This window comes from Pleurodeles waltl, chromosome 1_1 (genome assembly GCF_031143425.1).
Source record: "Pleurodeles waltl isolate 20211129_DDA chromosome 1_1, aPleWal1.hap1.20221129, whole genome shotgun sequence".
NCBI classification, from domain to species: domain Eukaryota; kingdom Metazoa; phylum Chordata; class Amphibia; order Caudata; family Salamandridae; genus Pleurodeles; species Pleurodeles waltl.
Genome location: NC_090436.1, coordinates 17,960,857 through 17,988,256, shown reverse-complemented (window position 1 = coordinate 17,988,256; position 27,400 = coordinate 17,960,857). Strand labels below are relative to the sequence as shown.

General features: G+C 48.7%; 1 protein-coding gene across 1 annotated transcript in view; it reads right to left on the bottom strand.

The window, feature by feature from the left end:
* Positions 1 to 27,400, bottom strand: part of LOC138255094 (matrix metalloproteinase-21-like) — a 457,798-nt gene that overhangs the window by 172,357 nt on the left and 258,041 nt on the right. The window contains exon 4 of the mRNA XM_069205828.1: positions 17,118 to 17,257. Within this exon, the coding sequence (XP_069061929.1) occupies positions 17,118 to 17,257 (140 nt within the window). The remainder of the gene's footprint in view (positions 1 to 17,117; positions 17,258 to 27,400) is intronic.

The window sequence follows — 27,400 nt, the reverse complement described above, 5'->3', positions numbered from 1 at the left end:
CATCTAGGTACTCCTTCAAAATCTGTTTCTCTGGTTATGTGAGAGAGTACATCCGCCCAAAAGGAACCACTGTATCTGGTTCTAAAGGGATGGCACAGTCGTATTCTCTGTGGGGTGGCAGTTCAGGCCTTTCCGGCTTCTGGAATACATCGGCATAATCCTGATAATGCCTGGGAACTCCATGTAGGACATTAATGGATCCTCTCACCTTAGAAGGTGCTGTAGAGAGACCTTTTGGGGACCAATAATCCCCGGCGGAATAGCAGTGGTGTTGGCAAAAGTGGGAGGACAACAAAATGGTTTTTGTTTCCCAGTTGATGTAAGGATTGTGCCGTGTAAGCCATGGAATTCCCAGGATCATGACGTGGTGTGGTGATGAAATTAAATCAAACGAAAGATTTTCTTGGTGTTTTCCAAACTGTAAACAGAAGGTAGGGGTGGTATATTGTACAGGTCCAGAGGCCAAGATTGACCCATCCACGGTATGTACCTGTTCTGGTACTTCTTTGGGTATTTGTGCTATCTGTCGTTCCTTAGCCCAGGCTTCACCTAAATAGAGGCCACTGGCTCCGCAGTCCAATAAGGCCAAGGTTCTTTCTTCCCGACCATCTGTTAAATGAAGGATAACTGGTAAAAGAAAAAGAGCAGTTCCTTCCTCCCTGGAAGAGCAAATAGAAGGTATATCACGATATCCCGCCCTCACCCTTCTTACTGAGGACGGGAGTTGGCGTTTCCCAAGGGCTTGGTTGGACGAATGGGGCAAGCGCGAATTAGGTGACCAGCTGCACCACAATATAGACAAAGCCCCTTCCTTCGTCTATGTTCCCTTTCACTGGCTGATAAAGGTCCTCGAGCCGTGTCAATCTGCATTGGCTCTTCCTCTGTATTCCCTTTAGGTTCAGGACGGACTTCCTCGGTGCGATGAGAGAAGGAGCGAGACGGTACTGAGTGAGATGGCAAACGACTCTTCTTTTTCTCCATTCTTCTTTCATTCAACCGATATTCTATCGTCAGAGCCTGGTCCATTAATCCTTTAAGGTTTTCTATTCTAGCAGAGTGCACTAGTTCATCTTTAATGTCCTCTCTGAGACCTCTACGGAACAGTGTCACCAAGGTACGTTCCACCCAGGTTGTTTCTGCTGCTAATTGTCTGAAGCGGGTGATGTATTGTAATACATCTTGACTCCCTTGTTGGACCTCGCAAAGAGCCTCTTCTGCTGACGCCTCGAGTCCAGGGCGTTCAAACATCTGTTTAAAAGTAGTGATAAAGGTGGAATAATTAGACAGGCAGGGATCGTTTCTGGTTACTAGAGGTGTAGCCCAAGCCAAGGCTGGCCCCGATAAGGCACTAATCAAATACCCCACCTTGGTCTTGTCTTGTACAAATTGCGAGGGGCGAAAGGCAAAGTACACCGTCAAGGCATCCAGGAATTCTTTCAATTTGGTAGGATCCCCGGAAAAACGAGGTGTAGTGGCAGCTACTGCGGGGACATCTGTGGTCCTGGATGCAAAGGCTTGTCGATAGACAGTATTTTCAGTGCGTAACTGCTGGAGTTCTTGGGCCTGTTGTTGTATCGTCATCAGCAGGGTCTGGCTCGTAGGTTCCGTGTTTGCCACTGGATTATCCATAATAGCGGACTGCAACTGGAGTTTTTGGCGTTGCAATCTGTCACGGTTTTCAATGGGCTTACCGTCGAAGCTGAGAGGTGTGGGGGAACGGCCCCGGTTCCGGCAGGTTCTGCTCTGGCCGAGGTAGGGGCGACCCCTTCCGGTAGCCACGGTGCTGTTTGGTATGAGCAAACCACTACAGTCCGTGCCCTCCAGAAGGAGTCCCAACGGAAAAACCCCAGTAGGGTAAAAAACCTCCACAGGAACTCCCTGAAACGAAAGGAGGACACCAGGGCGTTAGGACCGAAGATCAGGAAGACTGGGAAACAAGGCAGGTCAGGAACACACAGGAATCGCAGGAGGAAATCAATCAGAGCGTGACTACCACCAAGGAGTGTTGCAACGCAATGGACAAGCAGCTGAATTCCCCTTATATACCCCTAGACAGGAAGTAGGAAACAGGAAGTAGAAATACCACCATCTTGGATTGGGGAAAAGAAAACAATAGTGAATCAGGTACGTGCGTCTAATAAAGAAAAAACAATGCATGCTGGGCAGAGAGGAAGTGGTCAGCATGCTGGGAAGGAACAGGCAAGTATAAAGTACACCATGTGCAAGGGTTCGGTTTTGTTCTGGGGATATCGGTAAGTGGTGAGCAGGTAATGCAACATGCAAGAAATAAAATGTAAAGCGCATAATGCGCTGTATGCGGCCAGGCCTGAAACCCCCTCGGGGCTTCAAGCCCTGCCGCGTCTGCCTTTATGGCAGAACCTGAAGTAAGGGAAGCCGCGAGTGCCGCGACCCTTAAACCAGTTCCTGGGAGCCTCCACGGCCCGCGCTCGAGCCGCGGCGTCCCCCGCGGCCCGAGCGTCGGCCGCGGTGAAAACAAGGTGCCGTGCTGTGGCAACCTGAGCCCGCGGCTCTCCTTCTCCGACAAGGAGAGAGATAGACTTCTCATGGTGAGTGAAGAAGATGCTGACAACTATGCTATTCTGAAATCTGCACTCTTAGATAGATTTGGTCTCACCACTGAGCAATATAGAATCAAGTTCAGGGAGACCAGGAAAGAGTCCTCCCAAGATTGGGTAGACTTTGTGGACTGTTCCGTGAAAGCTTTGGAAGGCTGGTTACATGGCAGCAAAGTCATTGACTATGAGGGCTTGTATAATCTGATCTTGAGAGACCATATTTTGAACAACTATGTGTCTGACTTGTTGCACCAATACTTGGTTGACTCAGATCTGACCTCTCCCCAAGAAATGGGAAAGAAGGCAGACAAATGGGTAAGAACTAGGGTGAGCAGAAAAGCTCATACGGGGGTGACAAAAAGAAAAAGGAAGCAGGTAAGTCTCAGGACAAGGGTGGGGACAAAGATAAAAACAAAGAGTCTTCATCAGGCCCACAAAACTCTTCTGGGTCTAAAACCTCTTTCTCTTTCTCCCATGTTAAAAAGCCATGGTGCTATATGTGTAAAAACAAAGGCTGTAGGCCTGGAGACAGCCCCTGCCATTAGAGAGGCACCAAGCCACCCACCACTACCACCCCCCCCATTTCTTCTTCTAGTGCCCCTATTAACAGCAGTAGTGGTGGGTCTGGTACCAATAACCAATCCAAGGGTGTAGCTGGGCTCACTTTAGGAAGAGTAGTGGGGATGGTTTAGTCAGAGATACAACAGAGGCTGTTTTAGTCCCTGATGGGGGCACTGATCTTGCCACCCTTGCTGCCTCTCCTCTTTATATGGATAATTACAGGCAGCAGCCCTTGATAAATGGTGTTCAGGCAGAGGCCTACAGGGACACAGGTGCCATGTCACTATTGTGACTGAAAAACTGGTGTCCCCTGAGCAACACCTACTTGGTTACCAGTATCAAGTGACTGATGCTTTTAACAACACTGTGTGCCACCCCATGACAATTGTTGATTTCAGCTGGGAGGATGGAATTTACTGGTCCAAAGAACGTTTTTCTGTCCACAGACCTACTTATAGAGTACGACTGGGAGACTTCAGCTTGGGCTGAAATGGAGTTAGAGGCCCATACAGCAATGCTGGACATCCCAGGGCATATCTTTGCCCTGACCAGAGCACAGGCTAAGAGGCAAAAAGATCAAGGAAATTTGGAGCCTGGAACAATGGCCCAAGAACTTCCAAAAGCCAAGGGTAGAAAGGGCAAAAAGTTGCCCCCTTCCCTACCCTCCAGTGAAGTTTCCCCCTTTGAGGAGGAGGAATCTGCTCCCTTGGAAGAACCTACACCTGAGGAGCTGATATAGCTGAGCTTATAAGTGCAGGGGGCCTGCTAGGGAGGAATTCAGTATGGCACAGAAAACTTGTCCCACACCGTAGGGCTTGAGGCAGCAAGCTGTCCTTCAAGAACCAGGGCATGTCAGTGGCACCCACAAGGTGTACTGGGAAGACAACCTCTTGTATTCACAGCCGAGGGAACCCAAGCCTGTTGCCACCAGGAGATTGGCAGTACCTCTACAATACAGAGACTTTTTGTTGAACCTCGCACATGATATTACTCTGGCAGGTCATTTGAGGCAATGCAAGACTTGGGACAGACCTGTCCCTCACTTTCATTGGCCCCACATGTCAGAAGATACTAAGGAATTTTGTCGCTCCTGCGTCACCTGTCAAGCCAGTGACAAGACAGGTGGCACCCCCAAGGCCCCCTTAATTCCATTGCCAGTGGTTGGGGTTCTCTTTGAGAGGGTTGGAGTGGATAGTTTTGCCCCCCTAGACCCACCCACAACCTCTGGGAACAGATTTATTCTGGTGGTGGTGGGCCATGCCACCAGGTACCCAGACGCTATTCATCTAAGGGTCACTACAGCTGCTGCAGTGGCAAAAGCCCTCCTGGAAATTTTCTCAGGGGTGGGCTTTCCTAAAGAGGTGGTGTCAGACAAAGGTACAAACTTTGTCTGCATACATAAAGGCAATGTGGAAGGAATGTGATGTTACTTACAAGTTCACCACCCCCAAACCAGTGGTTTGGTAGAGAGGTTTAATACAATTCTCAAAGGCATGATCATGGGACTCTCTGAAAAACACAGGAGTAAATGGGATGTCCTACTGCTATGCCTCTTTTGCCTACAAGGAGGTTCTCTAGAAGGGAGTGGGATACAGCCCCTTTGAACCTCTGTTTGGGCACCCTCTTAGGGGTCCTCTGGCTCTTGTAAGAGAGGGCTAGGAACAACCTCTCAAGCCCCCTAAACAGGACATAGTAGACTTTGTACTTGGTGTAGGAAAGTACCATCTTGCCTGGCATGTTACCCCCATTTTTCACTGTATATATGTTATTTTAGTTGTATGTGTCACTGGGACCCTGCTAGTCAGGGCCCCAGTGCTCATAAGTGTGCATGAATTTGTTACCTGTGTTATGACTAACTGTCTCACTGAGGCTCTGCTAATCAGAACCTCAGTGGTTATGCTCTCTCATTTCTTTCAAATTGTCACTAACAGGCTAGTGACCAATTTTACCAATTTACATTGGCTTACTGGAACACCCTTATAATTCCCTAGTATATGGTACTGAGGTACCCAGGGTATTGGGGTTCCAGGAGATCCCTATGGGCTGCATCATTTCTTTTGCCACCCATAGGGAGCTCTGACAATTCTTACACAGGCCTGCCACTGCAGCCTGAGTGCAATAACGTCCACGTTATTTCACAGCCATTTTACACTGCACTTAAGTAACTTATAAGTCACCTATATGTCTAACCTTTACCTGGTAAAGGTTAGGTAAAAAGTTACTTAGTGTGTGGGCACCCTGACACTAGCCAAGGTGCCCCCACATTGTTCAGGGCCAATTCTCCGGACTTTGTGAGTGTGGGGACACCATTACACGCGTGCACTACATATAGGTCACTACCTATATGTAGCTTCACAATGGTAACTCCGAATATGGCCATGTAACATGTCTATGATCATGGAATTGCCCCCTCTATACCATCCTGGCATAGTTGGCACAATCCCATGATCCCAGTGGTCTGTAGCACAGACCCTGGTACTGCCAAACTGCCTTTCCCGGGGTTTCACTGCAGCTGCTGCTGCTGCTGCCAACCCCTCAGACAGGCTTCTGCCCTCCTGGGGTCCAGCCAGGCCTGGCCCAGGATGGCAGAACAAAGGACTTCCTCTGAGAGAGGGTGTTGCACCCTCTCCCTTTGGAAAATGGTTTGAAGGCAGGGGAGGAGTAGCCTCCCCCAGCCTCTGGAAATGCTTTCATGGGCACACATGGTGCCCATTTCTGCATAAGCCAGTCTACACCGGTTCAGGGACCCCTCAGCCCTGCTCTGGCGCGAAACTGGACAAAGGAAAGGGGAGTGACCACCCCCCTGACCTGCACCTCCCCTGGGAGGTGCCCAGAGCTCCTCCAGTGTGCTCCAGACCTCTGCCATCTTGGAAACAGAGGTGCTGCTGGCACACTGGACTGCTCTGAGTGGCCAGTGCCAGCAGGTGACGTCAGAGACTCCTTCTGATAGGCTCCTTCAGGTGTTGCTAGCCTATCCTCTCTCCTAGGTAGCCAAACCCTCTTTTCTGGCTATTTAGGGTCTCTGTCTTTGGGGATTCCTTAGATAACGAATGCAAGAGCTCATCCGAGTTCCTCTGCATCTCTCTCTTTACCTTCTGCCAAGGAATCGACTGCTGACCGCGCTGGGAGCCTGCAAAACTGCAACTAAGTAGCGAAGACGACTACTGCAACTCTGTAACGCTGATCCTGCCGCCTTCTCGACTGTTTTCCTGGTGGTGCATGCTGTGGGGGTAGTCTGCCTCCTCTCTGCACTAGAAGCTCCGAAGAAATCTCCCGTGGGTCGACGGAATCGTCCCCCTGCAACCGCAGGCACCAAAGAACTGCATAACCGGTACCCTGGGTCTCCTCTCAGCACGACGAGCGAGGTCCCTTGAATCCAGCAACTCTGTCCAAGTGACTCCCACAGTCCAGTGACTCTTCAGTCCAAGTTTGGTGGAGGTAAGTCCTTGCCTCCCCACGCCAGACTGCATTGCTGGGAACCGCGACTTTTGCAGCTACTCCGGCCTCTGTGCACTTCCGGCGGAAATCCTTTGTGCACAGCCAAGCCTGGGTCCACGGCACTCTAACCTGCATTGCACGACTTTCTAAGTTGTCCTCCGGCGACGTGGAACTCCTTTGTACGACTTCGGGTGAGCACCGTTTCACGCATCTTCGTAGTGCCTGTTCTGCCACTTCTGCGGGTGCTGCCTGCTGCTGAGAGGGCTCCTTGTCTTGCTCGACACCCCCTCTGTCCCCAGACGCAATTGGCGACATCCTGGTCCCTCCTGGGCCACAGCAGCATCCAAAAACCCTTACCGCACGATTTGCAGCTAGCAAGGCTTGTTGGCGGTCTTTCGGCGGGAAAACACTTCTGCACGACTCTCCACGGCGTGGTGGATCCATCCTTCAAAGGGGAAGTCTCTAGCCCTTGTCGTTCCTGCAGAAACCTCAGCTTCTACTGTACAGTAGCAGCTTCTTTGCACCCACAGCTGGCATTTCCTGGGCATCTGCCCATCTCCAACTTGCTTGTGACTTTTGGACTTGGGCCCTCATTACGACCCTGGCGGTATAGAACCGCCAGGGCCGCGGCACGCGGGAGCACCGCCGACAAGCCGGCGGTGCTCCAATGGGCATTCCGACCGCGGCGGTAAAGCCGCGGTCGGACCGGCAACACTGGCGGTCTCCCGCCAGTGTACCGCCGCCCATTGGAATCCTCCAAGGCGGCGCAGCTAGCTGCGCCGCCGAGGGGATTCCGACCCCCCCTACCGCCATCCAGTTCCCGGCGGTTCTCCCGCCGGGAACCGGATGGCGGTAGGGGGGGTCGCGGGGCCCCTGGGGGCCCCTGCAGTTCCCATGCCAATGGCATGGGCACTGCAGGGGCCCCCATAAGAGGGCCCCGCTAGTATTTCACTGTCTGCATAGCAGACAGTGAAATACGCGACGGGTGCTGTAGCACCCGTCGCACCTTCCCACTCCGCCGGCTCGATTACGAGCCGGCTTCATGGTGGGAAGGTCGTTTTCCCCTGGGCTGGCGGGCGGCCGCCCGTCAGCCCAGGGGAAAAGTCAAAATACCCGCCGCGGTCTTGCGACCGCGGTACGGTATTTTGACGGCGGGACTTTGGCGGGCGGCCTCCGCCGCCCGCCAAGGTCCGAATGAGGGCCTTGGTCCCCTTGTTCCACAGGTACCCTCGACTGGAAATCCATCGTTGTTGCATTGCTGGTTTGTGTCTTTCCTGCAGAATTCCCCTATCACAACTTCTATGTCCTTTGGGGAACTTTAGTGCACTTTGCACTCACTTTTCAGGGTCTTGGGGTGGGCTATTTTTCTAACCCTTACTACTTTCTAATAGTCCCAGCGACCCTCTACAAGGTCACATAGGTTTGGGGTCCATTCGTGGTTCGCATTCCACTTTTGGAGTATATGGTTTGTGTTGCCCCTATCCCTATGTGTCCCCATTGCATCCTATTGTAACTATACATTGTTTGCACTGTTTTCTAATACTATTACTGCATATTTTGGTATTGTGTACATATATCTTGTGTATATTTGCTATCCTCATACTGAGAGTACACTCTGAGATACTTTGGCATATTGTCATAAAAATAAAGTACCTTTATTTTTAGTATATCTGTGTATTGTGTTTTCTTATGATATTGTGCAAATGACACTAGTGGTACTGTAGGAGCTTCACTCGTCTCCTAGTTCAGCCTAAGCTGCTCTGCTAAGCTACCATTATCTATCAGCCTATGCTGCTAGACACCCTATACACTAATAAGGGATAACTGGGCCTGGTGCAAGGTGCAAGTACCCCTAGGTACTCACTACAAGCCAGTCCAGCCTCCTACACTTGGTCTTTAGATCCAGGATGCCCGATTGCATGAAAAAGGCCACTAAAAACCTTCAGGCCAGCCAGGAACTGCCGAAACAGTGGCATGACCAGAAGGCAGCTCTGACTGTTTACCAGAGAGGGCAGAAGGTGTGGGTCCTGGAGCCTGTGGCTCCCAGTGTACTCCAAGAAAAGTGGAATGGCCAGCACACAGTAGTGGAAAAGAAGGGTGAGGTCACCTACTTGGTGGACCTAGACACTCCCAGAAGCCCCCTCAGGGTGCTTCATGTGAACAGCATAAAGCCCTACTATGACAGGGCTGACATGGCCCTGCTCATGGCCACTTATGAGGGACAGGAAGAAGAGAGTGACCTTCTCCCTGACCTCTTCTACAACACTGCAGCTGATGGCTGAGTTGATGGGGTAGTCCTTGCAGACTGTCTTTCTGAATCTCAGAAAGAAGACTGCAGGAATCTCCTAGGGCAGTTCTCAGAACTGTTCTCTCTAACACCTGGTCAGACAAAATGGTGTGAACACACCATTGACACAGGGGACAGTTTGCCCATAAAAAGCTAAATCTGTAGGCACCCTGACCGTGTTAGAGGCTACCTCAAAGCAGAAGTGTAAAAGACGCCGGACCCTGGAGACATTGAGCACTCTGAAAGCCCCTCGGCTAGCCCAGTAGTGCTGGTCCCAAAACCTCCCTCTCAGAATGGAAAAAGAGAAATTAGGTTTTTTCTGATGGATACAACTACCTGTGGATTCCTCACCTAATGAATACTCCCATTGCACCAGCATTCAACGGAAATCTTCTTCATAGCTTCTGCACGTCGACGAGGACGTCACAATTGCCCACGCGACGCCGTCTGACGTCATACAGGCAATAAGAGGTCCTCGCCGACGTGCCAACGTCAGTTCCCTTTTTTCCGTGCCATTCGAAACGGTTATCTTCGAGGGAGCTACTGTTGCTGTATTAACAGTTACAGTGTGTTTTTGGCTATTTTTACTTTGAGACATTACAATGTAGCAAAGAAAGTCAGGATTTAAGCCCTGCCGTGAGTGTGGTGGCAAAATGTTGGTAACAGACCCACATTCTGACTGCTTGTGGTGTCTTAGTTCCGACCATGATGTGTGATTCTTGTCAACATATGAATCATAAGGCCCTGAAAGAAAGTGAGGCCAAACCTTTTCTTGCGAAATCGAAAAAGAAGGAGAAGAGACGTCACCGAAAATCGTCGTCACCGAAGTCTCATCGGCGTTATCGGGACTCCCGGCGTCGTCGAGAATCTCGGCGCCGGTCGAGCAGGGAGAGGTCTCGATCGAGGTCACCATCAACTCGACGTCGGAAGACTTGGGAAGTCAGTCCCACTGTCTCTCCCCAGCCGACGATCCCGTTACCTTCTCCAGCTTCACCGACTTCACCTGTGTCATCGGTTCATCCTCCTTCAGTGTTTGAGGTTCCGCAGCCTCAGGTGTTTTCTCCGTCTATGCAGACGTCGAGACCGGCGTCGATGTCGCCTTCTAACCAGGCACCTCAGATTCGGCCTGCAAGATTCCAGCAGAACTCCTCTGAAACCTCTTCTTCGACTTCTAGCCACTGGAACTGCGACTGGACCCTCCAGGAACCAAAAATCTGCATCCACTACGAAGAGTCTGCTTGCAACATTGTTTCCACGGCTCCTTCCAGCTTCTGCAACATTTCCCCTGCTGTGCATCCTCTGAGGGTGGCAAGTCTTCAGTCTGCGCAAGAAGAAAGAAGGAATCTCCCTTGGAGTGAAGGAGTCACTCCCCTGCATCCGCAGGCACCAACTGCAACAACTACCGGCTGCGTGGGTCTCCTCTCATCCTGAGCTTCGTGGATCCTGCATCACATGTGGTGGTCCGGAGTAGTCCTCTTGGTCCTCTCTGCCAGCTGTCCAACTTTGGTGGAGGTAAGCCTTTGCCTTTCCCTTTCCCACGCAGGACAGTATCCCCGTGCACCGCGTCTCTTGCAGCTACCAAAGCCTGTTGGCATCTCCTCCAAGGGATCTTCAGGCTCTGTGTAGCCCCAGCCCTCAGTGCTCCTTGCTGTGACGCACAACCCTCTGCATGCTTCTCCTGCGGTGTGGGACCCTTCTTCAGCTGTGCTGCGTGGGCTCCTCTGTGACTCCTGGCTCCTTGTCCAGTGGGGGCTGCCTCTTTTTCTTTGGACTGCCTTGCTGAGGGTCACCAGAGTAGTCCCCCCCATGGCTTGAGTCCTCCTGGACCTTGCTGGTCCCTGGAGCTCCACTTTTGCTTCACCGCAGCTTCTGCCTTTGCCAAGACTTGTTGGTGGCTTTTCCACACCACTGACCGTCTGCAATCATCCATCTGGTGTGGGATGTCGACTGCATCCTCCAGGAACTCTTCACCTTCACCGGGGATGCATTCCTGACCGTCTTCGACCTACCGTCGACCACCTCCTGCATCCACAGCTGGGTGAGTAGTAGCTCCTACTCCGCCTGGACTCTTCTGTGACTTCTGGACTTGGTCCCATTCTTTCACAGATCTCCCTCTTCAGGAATCCACCGCTGGTTTCTTGCAGTCTTGTCTGGGTGTTGCATTTTCTTCATTTTCTTCCTTTTGGGTGGTTTGGGGAAAAACTAATAATTTTCTCCTTTTCTCCTGGTCGCTAAGGGGCACTGTAGTTCTTACCTTTGGGGTTTCCTAGTACCCTCAGCTCCCCTCTACACATTCCACTTACCTAGGTGGGGGGGCCTGTGTTCGCAATCCATTTTTTTTAGTATATGGTTTGGGATTCCCCTAGGGTCACTATTTTCTATCTGCATTTGCACTGTTTTCTATCACTTTCTATGCCTATTGCTGATTACTAGTGTGTGTATCTAGTGTGTTACCTCCTATTGGAGGGTTGCCTCTCTAGTACTTTTTGGTATTTGTGTCACTAAAATAAAGTACCTTTTTTTGTAACACTGAGTGTTTTCTTTCATGTGTGTAAGTGCTGTGTGACTACAGTAGTATAGCATGAGCTTTGCATGTCTCCTGGATAAGCTTTGGCTGCTCAACCACAGCTATCTCTAGAGAGCATGGCTTCTAGACACTGCCTACAAAACGCTAGTAGGGGATACCTGGACCTGGTATAGGGTGTAAGTATCTCAGGTACCCACCACACAATAGGCCAGCTTCCTACAGTGGGAAGCTCCAGTAACACACAGGTTATTGTAAGTATTTAAAGTACATGTTTCGATCTGCACAAAAAGAGGGCGAGCACCCTCGCACACACCGCCCCTTTCCAACAGGAGAAGCACAGGAGCCTGGGACCCCATCTCTAGGCCCTGAGGAGAAGTAGGAGCAGGGAGAGCATTGCTGTGCTCCCCTAACTGTGTTGGACCCTTTTCCTTCTCTGAGGGGAGCAAGGTGGCTACCACAAAGATACACCCTGCCCACATGGAGCTGGCAGGGGAGAAGCACGCTGCTGACCCCTGCAGGGTAGAATGCTGGCCAGATGGGAGCTGGCCAGGGTAGTCTGGGATGGGCTCCCCGAGCTGCTGCAGCAAAAGTGACCGTGCGGGGTGCTCGGGTGGGACCAAGCGCTCCCGATATAGAAAAAAACAAAAAGGAAGACACAAGGCAGCATAAAGGAATGTGGCTGGAGATTAACATTCACACTCCCTTGAGGGGGCACCCCTTAATGCCATGTGGGGCTTAAGACTGATGCAGATTTCTGTAGGTTGTGGTGGCCCCGGGTTGGCAGAGGCACCACCAGTCATAAAAGGAGTGAGGGGGCTGTAGGAGTGCAGCAGCTCCCCCTAGGAATTTAAAAGGGACTGACCCTGACTTTGCAGTGTCCAAGAAAAGCTGACCCTCTCCTGGCTTTCTAGCCAAAAGTTAAGCATTGTTGGTAGGTTCTGTGAATGCAGGTTGTAGCCTAAGTTAGTTTGAAAAAGACACAGGTCTATGTTTTATGTTTTTATAATGCTTTATTTAAAGGTGCTGTTATGTCTGACAGTAATGATTATTCCTGAAAGACTGCAATGATTTATTAATTATTATGTGTGCCCATGGTTGCAATGTTTTTTTATTTATAATGATTGCAGATCAGTTGTGGTTACAGAAATCAGTGACAGAGAGCTGTATTAGGACATGTGATGCTGGTCTCCAAGTGTGGTATTATTGGTAAGACCTATAAGTCTGTTTGACTTAAAGTGACACCTCTCTATATGGTTATGCACCTTATTGTAAAGGGAGGATGCTACTGTGGTTTTAGGGGTCACATCCTGTTAGTAGCCAAATGTAATGTTATCAAAGTTATTTCCGCCAGCCTTATGTATATTTGTAACTGACTGCATAGTATTAAGTAGTGTGTGTATAATAAATGCATTGTTCTTTTTCTAACGAAAAAGCATAGACCAGACAAGCATTTATTGAGTGTTATTACTGTACACCAGTGAATGGTAATTACTAGCCCACACCACTTGCTTCGTGACCATGAGTAAGTGCCACAATGGGTGTTTGGTTCCCAGTGAGGGGGTAATTGAAAGCCCATTACTTGTGCAGGCCTCCCAACTAATGGCCTGTTTCCTTACAATGCTGCAGTGCAGGGTGCGAGGTGCTGATGTAGAAAGTTGGCAGTGATGCCAGGCTGCCTTTCTGTCTTTGAGGTAGAAGTCAAATCATTTTAGAGAACTGTTGTGTATGCGGATTTTTGCATTCTGAGTACTTGTGTATGAGAACAGACCCTATTGAATACTGCTTTTAAGCCCAGTAGTATGAGTACAGTCACAATGTTAATGTTAAAAGTAAGTTTAATGTAATCCCATAGAGATATGATAGCTGATTCCTCGTGGGAAGGTTGTTTTACACTGGGCTGGCGGGCGGCCTTTTGGCGGTCGCCCGCCAGCCCAGTGTAAAACCCAGAATACCCGCAGCGGTCTAATGACCGCGGTGCGGTATTCTGGAGGGGGGAACTCTGGCGGGCGGCCTCTGCCGCCCGCCAGGGTGAGAATCACCCCCTTTGTGTCCTGGTGTGCAGGATGTCTACCATAAAGGCAGATTTTAAGCCATGCGCATCTGTTATCAGCAGATGCCACTCACTGACCCATATTTGGTTTGTCACTGGTGTCTTGAGCGAGACCACAACTCCAAGACATGCAAGGACTGCTGCGCCATGCACCTGAAGGCACAGATGGAGTGTTTCTCGAGATCCTAGTTGCCCAACGTTGATCAGCTCCGCAGTGCACCAGGTCTTGGCCTCAATGAAGGTCCTGATTTCCTTCGCGAAGTCATACACAGTGATCGTCGTCCCACTCCAAGTCATCAGGAAAGTTTTGGAGGCCTGACTCCTGGTTCTGAGAAAATCTGATACCTGAGTTAACGGAACTGACTTATGATGAAGGGTCTGTTGGAGCTAAGAAAATGGATTGATTCTCATAGATAGGTGAGGACACAAAGGTAAGACAGTGCAGGCTGATTTGTTGTTGTGGTGTCACTGCAGCAACCCACAAAGAGTGTTGTTTCTTACCTTGCATGTGCAGGGTGCCATGCTGGAGAGTGTGTGACCCATACCCAACTGGGGCTCGTCCAACTGGGGCTCGTCCAACAAGGGCTCATCCAACAAGGGCTCATCCAACAAGGGCTCATCCAACTGGGGCTCATCCAACTGGGGATTGTCTGACTTTTGGAGCATGAAAGGGGTTTGGAACTTGAACTCCTGCCCAAACTTTTGTCATCCTTTGCATAGCAGGAGTAGGTGACATAGGGATTCTAAAGACTGTTCAGTTTCTTCTCAAGTTTCCAAAGTTGTTTCCTCTTCTGCTTCTTTCCTTACTCTTGCAGTGCATTTACAAAGCGGTAGGAAGTACACCTGACTTTAAAAAGATGCTTAGCTATTGCCATGTCACCAACATCCATTGCTGCCCTGTGGCATCATTTTCCTAATGTTTGCCGGTGCGCAGCGCAATTTGGAGTATTAGGTCTTCACATGTCACATGTTAAAACTGTGGCGGCCGGCAGCTTTAGGAGGGAGGGGGCAGGTGGGACGCACACACACACTCATTCTTTCACACGCACGCACATCCATTAACACTCTGTGGGGGTGTGATTAGGGCTACAGAGAACACGGACGCCAATTTCAAAACCCTTGACAGGGGTTTTACGTGATTTATTTGAGTTATAGGAGAGGTGGAACAAGTATTATAATGGTAGCTCTTCTTTTCTTTCCTTTGTTTCTCTTCTGCATGGTTTTTGGGCCGGTAAAGTCTTTAATTGTTTTCTTTACTCTCTCTCAGGTGGCGAGCTCTGGGTGTCCCCTTCTTGGTATCGCGGTTTCCTCGGAAGAACAAAAAGGACACAGCAGGTAAGTGGGACGGTATTTCCTTCTCTTAATTTTGGGGTTTTTAGTGCGGGGAGAGGAGGAGGTGTGAGGGGAATAGGAAGTGAACAATCAAGAAAACAATTAATACGGGTGGTGTTTTAGTGGGGGAGGTAGGAGTTTGTGAGGGTAGGCTGTTCTCAGCTCTATTTAGGTTACAGGTCGAGTGGGTGGGTGTCCTGGTAGTTCCCCAGTCCCTGTCTTCCCCCCTTTTACCTCTCCCCCCCCTCTCTCTGCCTCCCCTTCTCCCTCCTTCTTGTGACTGCCCTTGAAGAGGGCACGTACCTTGTATAGCCACGACCCTCCTGGGGCGTAGCAGGCTGTCTCGTTTCCTCTCGGTCGTTCCGGTGCGGCTGTCTCCTCCCGGTCGGGGTTTTTCCTCGTCTTCTTTTCTCCTCGCGATGTCGATCCGTGGCGTCTCTCCTGCTCCGTCTTCTGTTCGCCGCCTTCGATCGCAGCGTCTTCCTTTTTCAGATGTTCGGCAACCCGGAAGTCCGGGGCCGATTGCCGTCTCCGCCCCCACGCGTCTCCTTGACGACGTGGGCGGAAGCTGGGGGAGGCGTCTGGTGAACGCCATCGTCGAGAAACGGTAGGCGAGGCGTGCGACGCCCGCCTACACACTCATAACATTCAAACATGCACGCACACACCAAACATTCATTTTAAAAGATCACACACACTCATTCTTTCACACACGCACGCACGCCCATCCATTAACAACACTCATAACATTTAACCATGCACGCATGCACCAAACTTTCATTTAAAAAGATCACACACACACACACACACACACACACTTACCTTCATCCTCGAGGTCCCAGGATGGTTGGGACAGCTGCCATCCCTCATTGGCTGACTTTATGTCAGCCAATGAGGGAAGGCAGCAGTCCCAGCCTCATCACAGAGTGGGCTGTGGTCAGTAAGACTGCTGACCCCACCCCACTCTGTGACGAAGTGTCACTGATTGACACTCACCCTGGGCACTTCAGGGCTTAAACCTGAAGCGCCCAGGTCAAAGTCAATGGGTGACGCTTTCCTTGTCACCCAAGGGAGGGCCTCGAGGCACCTTTGCTGAGCCGAGAATGTCACGCTCATAGGAGCTGTGACCTCCTCAGCCCAGCAAAGTTCAGCTCAGGCAGCCAGGAGTCTGCACAAATCTCGCATGTCTCACTCCTGTCTGTCTGAGCTGAAAATGAAGAGTGTCTGTCAGGCTGACCTTTGTTCAGCCTGACAGACACTCTTCATGAGGGGCAAAAGGTTGGGGGGCGTTGCCCCTCCGCCCTAAAGGACGGGCCGTGCCTGTGTTACAAATCTGTCGTAATGATGGGTGCCAGTAGGCGTGGGCACTAGAACCACACACACACTGAGTAGGAAGAGGGGACTGGTCAGCCGGACAGTGTAGAGAAAGGACGTCCCTGCATGCATGGGGGACCGAGACTCACACCCTTACTGGTCTCTCTGTGGCCTCCTTTGGGGGCTCGGATCGGGAGGACATGACAAGTACAACACAGTCAGCAGCACTGCAAGCTTCCCTCGCACACAGAGGAAGTTAGGCAGAAGGTCAGAAGCCAAGCAAACTTTCCTCAGTGTGACTGTCTGAGCAAATAGCGCTCAACGTGTAATCAGGAAACTCTTGTTGGCGGAGAAACTGCACAACACTTTATTTGTGTTACGTTTCACCAAAATATGAAGCAGTCGGGCAGTAGGAAACAGACAAGATATGAATTTGTCTTACACTAGTTTGATCTGAGCATGTATCTGCATTTAACATGAGAATATATGCACCGGTGGGCAGCAGTGCTCCCCGTCTTTACTGTTTGTCAGCAGTTCTGCCACCAATAAGCTGTTTAGCCAACCAACGATTCTCTAATTGAATTTGCAAGTTATATTACAATACCCTTCAGTGCAGGTACTGTTTATGTTCAGGAATGTTGCATTGGGTTAAAAAACACAAATGTGACATTTGGCTGCAAACTGTATACAGGTGTCTTCTGTCCACAGAACTTTCTTTCATCATTACCAAAAGAAGCAAGCATTGGCAAATCCAATCATTTTGTCTAATGTGGAAAAAGCAGTTGCACATGCATGTAGCGCATTAAAGCCAGATCTGTTGACTTTGCCAATGCTTATCAGTTAAAGCCAGATCTGTTGACTTTGCCAATGCTTATCAGTAAAACGCTCTGTTCTTACGGCGAGGTTTGCAATGTATGTATACATATGAATGCTTGTATTCATGTGACTCATCTCATCTTGACCCTGCCACCCCGCCTTTCCACTCTCCACATGCAACAGATACAAAATATTTTAAAGGGTGGAGCCACTCACCTTTAGAAGACTGATACCATGCTCGATGTTAGGAGGCACAAAATGTTCATCATCATCAAAATGGATGTCTCCAAGTTGCCAGGCATGGGCAAACTCCTGTCCCATCCCATCAAAGACCTGCGCACAGCCCAGGTGGCGACCTGATGAAAGAGAACACATTCTTTAGCTGACCTTGTACACCACACCATATCCACTGGCTCTCAGGCTTCAGGAAGGTCGCCACTCATTTAATAAAAAATCCAGAAGACCAAAACCTACACCACCACCTCCCTAAATGGTGATCTCAATCCCAGCTGCGCTGCCCATTAGAGGCAGAATAGTGAAAAAGCAAGATATCCCCAAAATCCGAGATCATAAAATCGGCTGCAAATCATTGAGGAAACAAAATAATAACTTGTTTTGAAACTCTAAGAGATTACATAGAGCTCTATAAAAAATCCTTGACATGCCTGCTACACCAGATCTCCCGTCCAGTCCGATGGCACTCAACAACCTCTTACCTGGTGATACTCGTCAAACCAGCTCCTCTTACACATTTTCAGTCAGCTTTATAAACCCAAATGACATTACTATGAATTTATTTCTTTATTTGCATTTATAGAGCACAGACATTCGCCCATGGATATCTTGGCATATCGATGTAAGCTACTGCTGACAAAAGAAGTAAAGTCCTTGAGGAATAGACTTGGTCATTTAAAGTTTCCTGAATTCCAACAATGGTCTTGTCAGAGGAACTTCAAGGGGAAGTCTGTTCCACAGTCTAAAGATCTTCCGCCCTGTACTACTTTACCAAACTGGGTACAATCACTCCCTTTCTTGGATCGCAAACTCCATTTTGGAATGTTAAGAGATCCTGCTGGTCAGTGGGTTGGGTCTGTTGTCAATTGTGGGCAAGATACAATGCTTTGAAACTGATACTCTGATGAACAGGGACGTTTGGCTGACCCTGTGGAAATGGAGTGACATTTTCTGATACCTAAAACCAATCTAGAAGACATTCTGCACCAATTTAAGTCTGTTTAACCGCTTGTTCGGAAGCACCACGATAAATACCCCTGTACGTTGCTGGTGATAAGGATTCGTAATTGTGATAAACAGGTCTTAGTCACATCTTTCGTCTGTTCCTCCATAGTAGTGGCCATAGTCTAGGTTTATGGCTAGGTTTTTTACATTGGGCACAGTTATGGGTTCTGGCCCAAGGATGCAAACCAGAATGCATACTTCCACACCATTTTGTGGTGGAAAGGCAAATACATTTCTGTCTTTTTTCCAGTGTTATCCGATTTTGAACCATCCACTTTTGAACACAGGCCAGGCAATTTTATAAACTTGCAGCCATGATAACTGGATCACCGTCTATAGCAAACAAGAGTTGAGTATCGCCCACATACATAAAAGAGGTTAATCCAAAGTGTTCAATCTATTGAATCATATGGGCTAGAGGGGGTTATGCACAGATTTAATAAAAAGAGGTGATGACACCAAACGTTCAGGATCCCCAGTTAATGACTCTCTGAAAGACTGGAGCTTATTTCGGCTGATGCTGTCTGGTCAGTGAAGAAAGTATGAAACCTCTGTGAGGCTGTCTCATCAATAGTACACTCCACCAGGCGTTGAAGTAACAACAGAGGTCAAAGCTATTCCATGCAGCAGACACATCTGATAATGTCAAAGCCGCAGTACATCACGGTCAGCGTAGACTCATAGGTCCTCTAAGATGGCATCTATGGCATTATCTATGGTCATGATAAAACTGATAACTGATTAAATACTGCCTGCTCCAATTCTTTTGCCACATAGGGGAGCTGGGACACGGGTCTAAACCAGTCTTGGTCTTTGTTGATTCATTTAACAGTGAAAGGATCCCAGCTATTTTCGGGTCCATTGAAATCTTGCTCGAGTGAAGGCAAGAATCTATAATTGCTTTGATTGCCTCTTGAGATTGAATTAGGAGTTTTTTGTATACTTTAGCTGGTAGCAGGTGATTCCCCTGATGCAGAAGGCCAGCTATTTTTTACCAAGGTGAAAAACTCCTCATCATACAATGTGTTAAACTGTAAGAATTTGGTGCTGTATATACTATTTCAAAGTAAGAAATAGTGTGTTAGTGTTAAGTGTTAAGGTTCCCTTTAAAGGTAAGATAGTGGCAAAAGTAGATAAATCTAATGCTCTACTTTGTGTTAGTGTGGTCAAGCAGTAGGCTTATCAGAGGGTAGTGTTAAGCATTTGTTGTACACACACAGGCAATAATTGAGGAACACACACTCAAAGACTTACTCCAGGCCATTAGGTTTTTATATAGAATAATATTTTTTCTTAGTTTATTTTAAGAACCACAGGTTCAAGATTTACAGTAAACACTTTAAATGTAAGGTACTTCACTTAGATACTTTAGGAACTTTGAATAAAAGCAATTATACAGTCTTTGTAAAAATGGCAATAAGCTATTTTCAAAGAGGACACAGTGCAAAAATCAACAGTTCCTGGGGGAGGTAAGTAAAGGTTAGTTTTGAAGGTAAGTAAAACACTTACAAGTCTCAAGTTTGGGGCATAGGCAGCCCACCGTTGGGGGTTCAAGGCAACCCCAAAGTTACCACACCAGCAGATCAGGGCCGGTCAGGTGCCGAGGTCAAAGAGGTGCCCAAAACACAAAGGCTTCAATGGAGAAAAGGGGTGCTGCGGTTCCAGTCTGCCAGCAGGTAAGTACCTGCGTCCTCGGGTGGCAGACCAGGGGGGATTTGTAGAGCACTGGGGGGTGCACAAGTAGGCACACAAAACACACCCTCAGCGGCAGAGGGGCGGCCGGGTGCAGTGTGCAAAGCAGGCATCCGGTTTCAGGTAGGAAACAATGGAGGGACCTGGGGGTCACTCAAGCGGTGCAGGCAGGCACAGGGGGCTTCTCGGGACAGCCACCACCTGGGCTAGGCAGAGGGTCACCTTGGGGTCACTCCTGCACTGAAGTTCGGTTCCTTCAGGTCCTGGGGGCTACGGGTGCAGTGTTGGTTCCAGGTGTCGGGTCCCTTGTTACAGGCAGTCGCGGTCAGGGGGAGACTCTGGATTCTCTCTGCAGGCGTCGCTGTGGGGGCTCAGGAGGGTCGTCTCTGGTTACTCACTAGCCCTCCCTGAGGTGTTGGTTCTCTGAATCTCGAGCCGGGGGCATCGGGTGCAGAGTGTGAATTCTCACGCTTCCGGCAGGAAACGTGCAGTCTTTGAAAGTTGCCTCTTTGTTGCAAAGAAGTAGCGGGTTTTGAAGAGGGCCGCTGTTCACGGGAGTTTCTTGGTCCTTTAGTCCAGGGCAGTCCTCTGAGGCTTCAAAGGTTGCTGGTCCCTGTCGGATGCGTCGCTGGTTGCAGGTTTTCGAAGTTGGAGACAGGCCATTGTTGACTTCCTCCTTCTCTGCAGGCTTGTAGGTCAGCAGTCCTTCTTCTTTGTTCAGGTTGCAGGAATCTGATTTCCTGGGATCTGGGGAGCCCCTAAATACTGATTTTAGGGGTATGTTTAAGTCTGGGAGGGCAGTAGCCAATGGCTACTGTCCTTGAGGGTGGCTACACCCTCTTTGTGCCTCCTCCCTGTGGGGAGGGGGGTACATCCCTAATCCTATTGGGGGAATCCTCCATCCACAAGATGAAGGATTTCTAAAGGCAGGGGTCACCTCAGCTCAGGACACCTTAGGGGCTGCCCTGACTGGTGGGTGACTCCTCCTTGTTTTTCTCATTATCTCCTCCAGCCTTGCCGCCAAAATTGGGGGCAGTGGCCTGAGGGTCGGGCATCTCCACTAGCTGGGATGCCTTGGGGCGCTGTAACAAAAGGGGTGAGCCTTTGAGGCTCACCTCCAGGTGTTACAGTTCCTGCAGGGGGAGGTGAGAAGCACCTCCACCCAGTACAGGCTTTGTTCCTGGCCACAGAGTGACAAAGGCACTCTCCCCATGTGGCCAGCAACATGTCTGGTTCGAAGAACCCGACGCCTGGTAAAGACACTGCACCCGCAGCCCCCAGGACCTGAAGGATCCGACCTCCAGTGCAAAAGCGATCCCCATGGTGGCCCTCTCCCTTGCCCAGGTGGTGGCTACCCCGAGGAGCACCCCCCCCCCCCCCCTGTCTGCCTGCTTCGCTGAAGAAACTCCTGGGTCTCCCATTGAAACCTATTGCATACCTGACGCCTGTTTGCACTCTGCACCCGGCTGCCCCCGTGCCGCTGAGGGTGTACTTTTTGTGCTGACTTGTGTCCCCTCCGGTGCCCTACAAAACCCCCCTGGTCTGCCCTCCGAAGTCACGGGTACTTACCTGCTGGCAGACTGGAACTGAGGCACCCCCTTCTCCATTGAAGCCTATGCGTTTTGGGCACCACTTTGACCTCTGCACCTGAACGGCCCTGAGCTGCTGGTGTGGGAACTTTGGGGTTGCACTGAACCCCCAACGGTGGGCTACCTTGGACCCAACTTTGAACCCTGTAGGTGGTTTACTTACCTGCAAAACTAATCAATACTTACCTCCCCCAGGAACTGTTGAAATTTGCATTGTGTCTAGTTTTAAAATAGCTTATTGCCATTTTTGCCAAAACTGAACATGCTATTTTGCTGATTCAAAGTTCCTATGATACCTGAGTGAAGTACCTTTCATTTAAAGTATTGATTGTAAATCTTGAACCTGTGGTTCTTAAAATAAACTAAGAAAATATATTTTTCCATATAAAAACCTATTGGCCTGGAATTGTCTTTGAGTGTGTGTTCCTCATTTATGGCCTGTGTGTGTACAACAAATGCTTAACACTACCCTCTGATAAGCCTACTGCTCGACCACACTACCACGAAATAGAGCATTAGAATTATCTCTTTTTGCCACTATCTTACCTCTAAGGGGAACCCTTGGACTCTGTGCATGCTTTTTCTTACTTTGAAATAGTACATACAGAGCCAACTTCCTACACCTTCCTAAAGACAAAAGGAGGATTTCTTGGGGATTTGAAATGAAGGTGCCATGGTCTCCAAACAAGTGATAAGCGCGGCTGCAGACTCCTCTGTGTTATCTGCACATCGTTATTCTCATGGCATATCCTTAAGAAGACATTCCTGGCTACGCCTTACTTTACTTAAGCCAGAGGCGCAACACAGGATACAAAACCTTCCTTTTTCAGGTTCCACTTTGTTTGGTTCTCATGCTGACGACGAGATGTCTAGGATGAAGACACAATTAGACACTTTGAAGGCAGTGGGCATCGAGAAGCCAAGAGAACAACAGAAAATATTCCATCCCTACCACTGTAGATTCTTCGCTCAAAGGCTTCAAACACCGCAGTGGATGCCTCTGAGATCCCAGCACCAGCAACACCTGAGACCCTTTTCGACCTAGCGAAAACAAACAAGGGGTCGCTCCACACCACAAACCGCCCAAACAGGTCGTCAGACATCGGCGTCTAAACCCTGAATCCTCAATTCCCACTCCTCCGTTACCCACTCCGGTAGGGGGAAGTATTTCGCATCATCTGGAAGAGTGGCAACGCATAACATCAGACGCCTGGGAATTGTACAGAATGGCTATTGTCTCAGGTTCATAAACTCTCCGCCTTCTGTTCCACCCAAACCGGTGAAATACTATCTCGACGCTCTCAAAGTAGAGGTAAGAACCCTATTACAAAAGAAGGCAATAGAACCTGTTCCTATGAACCAGCAAGGAAAGGGAATCTACTCGAGGTACTTCCTGGTACCAAAGAAAGACAAGCACGAGTTCCGACCCATTCTCGATCTAAGAATAGCCAACAAATGGATTTGCAGAGAAAAGTTCAGAATGCTATCCTTACACCAAATCTATCCCCAACTTCATCAAGGTGATTGGCTCTGTTCAATAGATCTCTGCGACGCTTACTTCCACATTCCCTTGGTCAAAAAGCATTGGAAGTTCTTAAGATTTCTCGTCGGAAAAAACCATTACCAATATACAGTGCTACCCTTCGGCCTCAAGTCAGCACCAAGGACGTTTTCCAAATGCATGGCGGTGGTGGCAGCCCATTTAAGGAAACATCGGATCTTCGTCTATCCCTATCTAGACGATTGGCTCATAAAAGCATCCACATACCTAGAGGCCCAACAGCACTTCAATTGGACCTACCAACTACTCCAGAGACTGGGTCTTCAGGTCAATCTCTCCAAGTCCACGACTGTACAGAGGTTGCACTACTTAGGCGGCATCAAAGACCCCACTGAAGCAAAGCTGTTTCCTTCGGAGGAATGACGTTTATCAATCCTCCAGAAGTGCCAGTTGCTCAAAAATCCCTCAGGCCACTGCAAGAGCGATATACTCTTTCCTGGGGTCGATGGCGTCTTGCATCTATCTCACGCCCAACGCTCGCCTCTATATGAGACCTTTGCAGGAGTGCCTAGAAAATCAATGGAATCAACTAGTAGACGATTGGGAGAACAGCATCCTTCTTTCTCCCCATGCCATTCAATCCCTCAAGTGGTGGTGTTCTCAGAACAATCTCCTGAAAGGGATGCCATTCCACCAACATCCTCCCACTCAGACCATAGTCACGGACGCATCGCTGCTCGGATGGGGAGCGCATATGGATCACCTTCAGATTCAAGGCTCTTGGTCGCAGAGGGAAAGACTGTCTCACATCAATCTCCTAGAGTTACGTGCAGTCCATCTTGCGCTCAAGGCCTTCCTCCCCGCATTGACTGCGAAAACTCTGCTTCTCCAAACAGACAACATGGCCACCATGTATTACTTGAACAAACAAGGGGGTACCAGATCCAGGACTCTGTCTACGGAGGCCCAAACAATTTGGCACTGGCTTCTAGCCAGGTACTTAATAATAGTAGCAACTCACCTTCCGGGCATACAGAATGTCCAAGCGGATACCCTCAGCCGAGCAATGGAGGAAAACCACGAGTGGGTTCTGCACGACAACGACGTCCACTCCATCTTCTCCATGTGGGGTACCCCTTCTATAGACCTAGTCGCAACCCCAGGAAACAAAAAATGCCAAGACTTCGCCTCCAGGTACTACCATCCAGGAACATTGGGGAATGCCCTGTGGATAAACGGGTCAGGAAAATTTCTTTACGCCTTTCCACCGCTTCCCCTGATACCGACAGTCCTTCTCAAGCTGTCCCACTCCAACACCAAGATGATTCTCATCGCCCCGGAGTGGCCACACCAGTGGTGGTTTCCAGACCTTCTTTACCGATCACTCCATTAACATAGCAGATTACCTTGCCGCCCGACCTTCTCACGAAGTTTCAAGGCCAGGTGAGACATCCCAACCTCTCGTCTTTGAATTTGGCAGCATGGCTCCTGAGCTAGTGCAGTATGGTCACTTTAATCTTCCTCAGGACTGCATGGAGATTCTAAGGGAGGCAAAACGCCCTTCCACAAGAACAGCTTATGCCTTCAAATGGAAAAGGTTCTGCATATGATGTTCGGACAAGAACTTTGACACAACGACATGCGGAGAAGAAGCTATTCTTCCATATTTATTACACCTGGCGAAGTCTGGCTTACAGTTGTCATCAATCAGAGTACACCTGGCAGCACTAACAGCATATAGGAAAAGTCCTTCCCAAACCTCTTTCTTTAAGATTCCGATCATAAAAGATTTCCTAGAAGGTTTAAAAAAGGTTTTTCCTCCTATTAGACGTCCATCTCCTCCATGGGAGCTTAATATAGTCCTTTCGCGTCTGATGCTACACCCCTTTGAACACATACACCAGGCATCCCTCCAGCATCTTACCTGGAAAACTGCCTTTCTGGTAGCAATCACTTCAGCTCGCAGGGTTAGTGAGATCCAGGCCCTTTGCGCCCAAGAACCTTATACTGTTTTTCATTCCTCAAAAGTAGTAATGAGAACACATCCTAAATTTCTACCTAAAGTCATTTCAGACTTTCACGTAAACCAGACCATCTCCTTACCGACTTTCTTCCAAAATCCATCTACTCCTGCTGAGAGAACCCTACATTCTCTCAATGTAAAGAGGGTTTTAAAATTTTACTTGGATAGAACAAAATCATTGCGCAAATCACAACAGCTGTTTATTAACTATGGTGCAGTTAGAACAGGTCTGGTCACCTCCAAACAATCCTTATCCAGGTGGATTGTCTCATGTATCTTATTCTGTTATCAGTTAGCAAATAAATCCCTCGATGGCAGGCCTAAGGCCCATTCCACTAGGGGCAAAGCAGCAACTGCTGCTTTGATGAGAAACATTCCGTTAGCAGAAATATGCAAAGCGGCTACATGGAGATCTGTCCACACCTTTACTAAGCATTACTGTCTTGATTCGGATGCTAGGACAGATGCTCAGGTTGGACAGGCCTCTCTTAAGAATCTCTTTGCGTGATTTATTATTTCTTTATTGTTCTGTCTCCTCCACCGCGGTTATTGGGATGGGCTTGCTAATCTATTCAGTGCGTATGACTATACATGGAAATCCCCTACGAGAGAAGGAATAGTTTCTTACCTGTAACTCCAGTTCTCTCGTAGGGGTATTTCCATGATACGTTTCCCCTGGGCAAGTGGCCTCTCTTTCATGAAGGCCCTCTGAACTGCTGTCAGAATCTTTTCTGTAGGTGCAAAACGCTGTTCAGCATTGGAGTATAAATGTGATTTATATGCTATGGTTACCGTGTCATCCTCATTAAAGGTGACAGAAGTAAATCCAATGGCACCAGCAATTATTCTGATGACCAAATTGTTTTTATTGTCACGTGTGTGCAAGTGTTTAGCTTCTAGCATGTCCTGTTGCATTTCCCTAAGGATGTGCGTGTGTTCAGTTGTCCAGTGACTGCTAGAAAATTTGGGCTGAACCAAATCATAAAGTGGCTTGATCCGTTGTGCATAATCTGGAATGTATGTTCTGCCAAAATGAAAGAAACCTAGTAATGACTGGAGTTTTTTTATCGAGTTAGGAGGGTGCGGGGCCAGGCTCTTTCCCTTGTTTGATAGCTCATATCCCAGGAATAATACACTAAGAAAGGCTATCTTGCTTTTCTTAAAATTAAATTTGTAACCAAGATCTGCAAATCCCAAAATGATCCGATCGACCCTCTCAAGATGAATGTCGAGGACGTCGTCTGTGAGATATATGTCATCCACATAGGATAACGCCTAGGAATCGATATTGAGTAGTATTGATGTTACACGGGCTGAAAATAGCCCGGGGCTATTCTTATAGCCTTGAGGTAAACGACAAAAGCATTTCTGAGAGCCAAATGAGAATACGCTCAGGTCCAGACTTTCGTGTGCTAAATTCTAGCAGAAGAATCCATTAGAAATGTCTAATGTTGTTTTATATTTTTTATGCACTATACTATTTATTAGTGCCGTGCTGTGTGAATTCTGTATAGCATATGTATGTGTATGACAATTTAAGTGTCTATAATCAATGACTATTCTATATGAATGGTCTGGCTTTGCAATGGGGAATAACAGATTATTCATTGCAGATGTAGAGGGCTCAATCACACCCTGGTACTCAAGTGGGCTAGTATTTCCCTCACCAGAGCTTTCGCTTCATGTTTAACAGGATATTGTGGCTGCGGTTAGGGGGTATACCTAACGGGAATAACATGACAAGGAGACTCCTTATCCCAACCTACATGATTGCAGTATAATGCAGGTGCTTGTGCTAAAGCCCATTCAGAAGCATAGGCTTCTTTGTCTGCTTCCGGAACAAGATCAGAGAAAGAAGGCAAAATGACATCTTCCCCATGCGGGAGCTTGCAGACGTGTTCAGGTGGCCAGTCTCTTTCGGCCAATAAGATATCACTAGTAAGTTTATCCCAAAATATCACACTAATAATGCGCTCCACGTCTCCCTCTATCTGAATTTTTAAATCATAAACCCTATCGGAGGAGTACGCAGCCATCCGCTGTTTCAACTGCGATGAAATAGCTAGTTGCTGTCGCATCCAGATGATCTTTCAGATCCTGGTGACATATCGTGACCTCTGCTGCGCTGTCTAACAGTCACTGCCCACGTCTTGTTCCTCAACAGTGTTCTCAAGTATACTGGCATTCTTAGCTTTCAGTGGTGCCACCTTCTTCTTTTTAAACTGTGGCTTTTGCTGAGGAGTCTTTTCTTCTTTTTTAATGGTAGACTCCGGAGAGTCTTTCTTTTCTTTCACGTATTCAGGACGTCAGTCTTGATGGCCCCCTCTCTCGCTACGTCTATCTGGTACGTCCTGAAAGGAACGAGAGGGACGTGAATCGGTATATCTGTGTGGAGTTTTAATGTTCTCCCTGTTTCTAAGATTATGGGGGTCATTACAACATTGGGGGTAAATGC